The sequence below is a fragment of the Penaeus chinensis genome, chromosome 35 (assembly GCF_019202785.1).
Source record: "Penaeus chinensis breed Huanghai No. 1 chromosome 35, ASM1920278v2, whole genome shotgun sequence".
NCBI classification, from domain to species: Eukaryota; Metazoa; Arthropoda; class Malacostraca; order Decapoda; family Penaeidae; genus Penaeus; species Penaeus chinensis.
The window spans coordinates 12536376-12541375 of NC_061853.1; the positions used below are offsets into that span (position 1 = coordinate 12536376).

General features: G+C 34.1%; 1 protein-coding gene across 11 annotated transcripts in view; it reads left to right on the forward strand.

The window, feature by feature from the left end:
* The window catches only part of LOC125044193 (ankyrin repeat domain-containing protein 10-like), a 105832-nt gene that overhangs the window by 60901 nt on the left and 39931 nt on the right, over nucleotides 1–5000 (forward strand). Inside the window, exon 6 of one of the 11 annotated variants that reach the window (XM_047640688.1) lies at nucleotides 96–1949. The exons of the other annotated variants lie outside the window; for them this stretch is intronic. Coding sequence (XP_047496644.1) covers nucleotides 96–127 — 32 coding nt within the window. The 3' untranslated portion in view covers nucleotides 128–1949. Of the gene's footprint in view, nucleotides 1–95; nucleotides 1950–5000 lie in introns of those variants that run through there. 11 annotated transcript variants of the gene reach the window in all.

Below are 5000 nucleotides of genomic sequence, written 5' to 3' on the forward strand. Positions count from 1 at the left end.
AATATACTGTCATATGGGAAGGGGGTAGGGACTTGGAGGAATGAGCGAGTTGACTAACCGTTTTTACTATTTGGGTAATGGGTAATATTTTTCAGACCAGTCAGTGAGATGTACCAGGCTTCTGTGACAGACCTCGATAGATAGATAAATAGTTTTCTGTCTATCTTCTTCCTCATGAAAGTGAATGGGTGAACTTAACTCATGGGCACTGGGAACTTGTAATGTTTTATATAGTTTTTTCATAGATACATGTGCTCAGTCACCAAGAAGTGAATTGGTAGAACCAGTAACCTCAGCTAATTTCCTCTTTCCACAAGTTTTTTTGAAAAATTCTAAGAAAACTAATGCTGTTATTATTATTATTATAGATATTATAAATATTTTCATGTTATTAACGATACTAGACTAATTGCAATCTAAGATAAAAAAATATATCTGGATATAAAGAAAAATAGTAAAGACGTGAGATAGGCAGTACTAGTTATTGACTCCTTGGTGACTAAGCACTTGTGGCATCTTATGTGTAAAGACAAATAATAAAGTAAGCTTACAGTGGTGGTACTGGGAGTCTCAGAAAAATCAGAAAATATACAATAATCTATTTTGGAAGCTTATTCTTTATCTCTTATGAAATGGGAGTGAAAGAATTGAATAAGAAATGTGAAGAGTTAAGGAGTAATTAGTATTAGCCATGAAAGAACAAGGAAGAACTTGTCTGAAATAAGATGAACATAAATAACGGATAATGGAATATATGTAGGGGAAAAATAGGAAGAAACAATCGAGAAATGAACTACTGAAAGGAAAATAAGGTGTTAGTTGTATAAAAGGTAATTTTGAGTGACAAAGAATATGAGAGAAAGAAAATCATTATAATGCAGGATTGCTAGTAGGAAGAAAGGAAAGAAGGGAGAGGGGTTAAAAGGCTGAAAAAGTCATAACTGGATTAAGTAGCAGACAAAGAGATTAGAGAGGTGAGATTGAAGAGAGGTAAAGCACTGGAGAGATGGCAATAAGCATGAAGGTAGTCAATATTAATAAACAAAGAATCATTTAAATATCTTCACATATTTTTAATACGAGGCCATTTGCCATGCAGAATAGTTCATTATGCCTTGTGATAATCCTGTACTCCTAAATAAGGTGTAACTAAAAAGGTGTGATTGCTGCTAATGTTATGAATCCACATTATCACCCTGAGGAGTCTGGGATCCCACATTGATGCATTTGAGAGCTACATTGGTGAGTAGATGAATGCTATTTAATGAATTAGGGAAAGGTTTTTGATGAAATATCAAAGCATTGAGACACCTCAGATTTGTATGTACTAGATTTCACACACAATGTAAATCAGATTATTTAGTCATTTACTAAATGACTTCTGGAGATCAGATGCCTTATTATACGTGGAATAAAGCTATGTAGATGAACTACTATTGACAATAGTAGACACTGATATTATAAATATTTTTTATGTATTACAGTATTTGAGTTGTATAATTAATTTTCATATACATGCTACAAGTGTTGGTTACTATATTATTATGTAGTAATCCTTTTAAGCCAGAGTAAATACTAGCCATGAAGAAAGCTTACTGTATATATATCTACTTTTGACTTGCTATTTTTTGTTGGACCTGGGTTAGCTGCTTAGTTGTCTAATAATTAGAAAATATGTAATTGTTCTTAATTGCTACGACTGAATATTTCTTATTTATTTACTAATATCAAACAAGAATAATGCATACAATATTATTATTACTTCTTTATTATATGAAGTTCTTTAAGTGTTCATAAGTATTACTCATGAATCATATGAGTTCTATTTATATGCTTAAGGACTCATTTATTTTGTTGAAACACACACACACGCTTGCGCACACACACACACACACACACACACACACACACACACACACACACACACACACACACACACACACACCCACACCCACACGCAAACGCAAACGCACACGCAAACGCACACGCACACGCACACGCACACGCACACGCACACGCACACGCACACGCACACGCACACACACACACACACACACACACACACACACACACACACACACACACACACACACCCATGCCCATGTGCATACTTATACTCACTCACCCTTACACGCTCACGCACATGCACACACTCACACCCACACACGCACACGCACACGCACACGCACACGCACACGCACACGCACACGCACACGCACACGCACACGCACACTCACTCGCACACTCACTCGCACAAGCACGCGCACACACACACACACACACACACACCTAGACCCACACCCACACCCACACCCACACCCACACCCACACCCACACCCACACCCACACCCCAGAATGGCTGTATTAAGAATGACTGTAATGATTTTGATGTTGTTTCACATTGAGTAGAACATATTGGTAATATATTAGTATAAAATATTAATAGTTCCCTGTGGTCTGAATAGTTTCTATAAATTATGGAAAACATATTTGAATCTGTGTTTACTGTAGAAGTCCATATATATAAAATATGCACATGTATATGTATGAATGTATTTTAGATGAATGTAATAGTAGCTATAGCGAGGTGCTATAATATATAGGGTAAAGAAACCTGGAATGTCATTAACCAGTTGCTGTTGGGGACAGCATGTGCATGCCATGCCGAATGTGCCTTTAGTTTATTAATTGTATTTACACATAAATGGTTTCACAAGTGCTTAGTCATCAAGGAATCAATTACTAGTTCTACCACCTGTTTACCTGTTTACCGTTTTCCTTGATTTCCAGAAATATTTTTTTTTTATTTTGTATTACTGCTAGTGCTATTGTTAATAAGAATTATAAATATATTGTCAATAATAATAATTATATCAATATTGATAGCAATAAAAAAATAAAAGATGAAAATGCAAGGAAATCGAGGGAGGTCATGTAGGTCAACTAATTGACTCCTTTGTGGTTTTGCATTCAAGGAGCCATATATGCGTGAATACATTTAACAAAACACCACTACATGTTCCTGGCAGCATTTGGTTAATACAGCAATGCATGTTTCATTTTTATTAAGGCTTTCATTCAATAAAACAAGGATTGGATCATATAATTATCATGAATTGAGTATAAATCATAAACATATTGAGTGTGAATGAATGTGATGCATTTTTTTGAGACTGGTCAATTTGTTGTTTATGCATTTATTTCTATGAATGAAGTTCTTATGTATGTCTGTATGCATGTCTGTTGGTTTGATATTTTTACTTGTCTTTATTGCACTTAAACTGATTAAGTAATGTGGGAAAAAAGGTAATCATATTGTCTTGATATGGTGATTTGCATAATTTATCATTAGATCAAAAAGCTATTGTTGCTTAGTATTAGGGAATTTATCATTTGGTTGATTTTTTTTTCAATACAGTACCTGCTTGATTTGTGACAAAAGTAGATTTACTTGTCATAGATAAAATGCAACAGTTTCAAGAGACATAACTCTATCATCTTCATAAGATATTTTCAGAATGATATGAAAGCTGCTATAAACAGATAAGTCTCTGTGAGGCTTGCATAACTAGGAAATAAACATCCCTGTTATATTTACCAATTTTTAATTCAGTTTTGGTGAAGTTGATAACTCACATATTCTTCCTTTTCAAATGATACCCTTATGTAAAACTCTTGAAGGGTATATGAGAACTGTTAAGGAAAAAAAAAAATGTTTCTCTAGGTTATACTTTGATTTCTTGTGATTAAACAACCCTGTGGGGTATTTGCTTAGCTCTCAGAGTCCTTCATTCTGCCTCACATGTTATTTTTTTTGTAATGCCTTCCTTTTTTGCTCCTGGTGATTATTGCAATATAGATGCTGAATAAAGATATTGAAAGTATATCTATGGGTTCAACAGTTTCACTTGTATAGGAATAAATAGCAGTGGACTGCACATATAAATGATCATATGTGCCGATCATTGTTGAGCTCAGAAAGAGACATTTTATTAGTGAAAAGAAAGGCATACTCACTGAAATATAGATGATGATTAACTTTTTTGTTTGATGATTTGCAAAACACAAATGCTTTAAGAGAAAGAAAACTAAATATGCTTTAGACATGGTAAAGTACTGCAAACTGTTTGTGAAAAGCGTGGCATATCTTACTTTTAGAAAATGATGGCAAACATAAGTAAGCTTGTTTTTTTTTGTTACGTTTGGGTTACACTTATGGAATTCTACAACAACATAAGGAAGTAAATGTCAGAAATTGGTTTTGGTTACTAAATAGATTTAGTGATTGCAAGTGTGCTGATTTGATTTTTTAAACATATAGATCAGATTTTACACAACTTCATTATTCTGAAACCAAAGATAAAGTATACTCTATCAGCTGTATTCACTTGTATGATTTTTCTGTTCTCAAAACGATGCAAACATGCATGAGAGACACTGGCAAATATTTAGTGTAGTTATTATATTCATTATAATCTTATACTGTGAGAGAAACTGCCTTTTAAAAGAAATTAGGAATTGGGCAATATTACCAATAGTAGATTAAGAGCCATATGACCATGAACATCAATTTGATATTACCTTTGAAATTGATATTGTGAAATAGTAGGTTTACTGATATTTACTGACTTTGATAATGTCAGATTTCATGAATATAGTGGGATACTTCCCTACCCAAGAATCCCTGAAAATGACAACTTCTCAAAGTTATTTGGTGTGCTGCATTAAAGCTGGCATTAATAAACATTTTTATCATAAAGTATTGCTGGAAGAGAGTGGGGGGCAATTGCAGAATGTCATGCATTTTTCACAGGAGTATTTAACCTTTTGAATATTAGGTAACAGAGGTGTGATTGCAGGATTTGTAAAGAGTGGAGAGGGAGTCCCTTGGAGAAGACAGATTTCATAAGTAATAAATTGAAATCTCTCAGGACCACTGTACCTCATAGATGGTGTTCAGGCAGTGGGTCATTGAGGCCTGACCCAACATCTATGCTGCT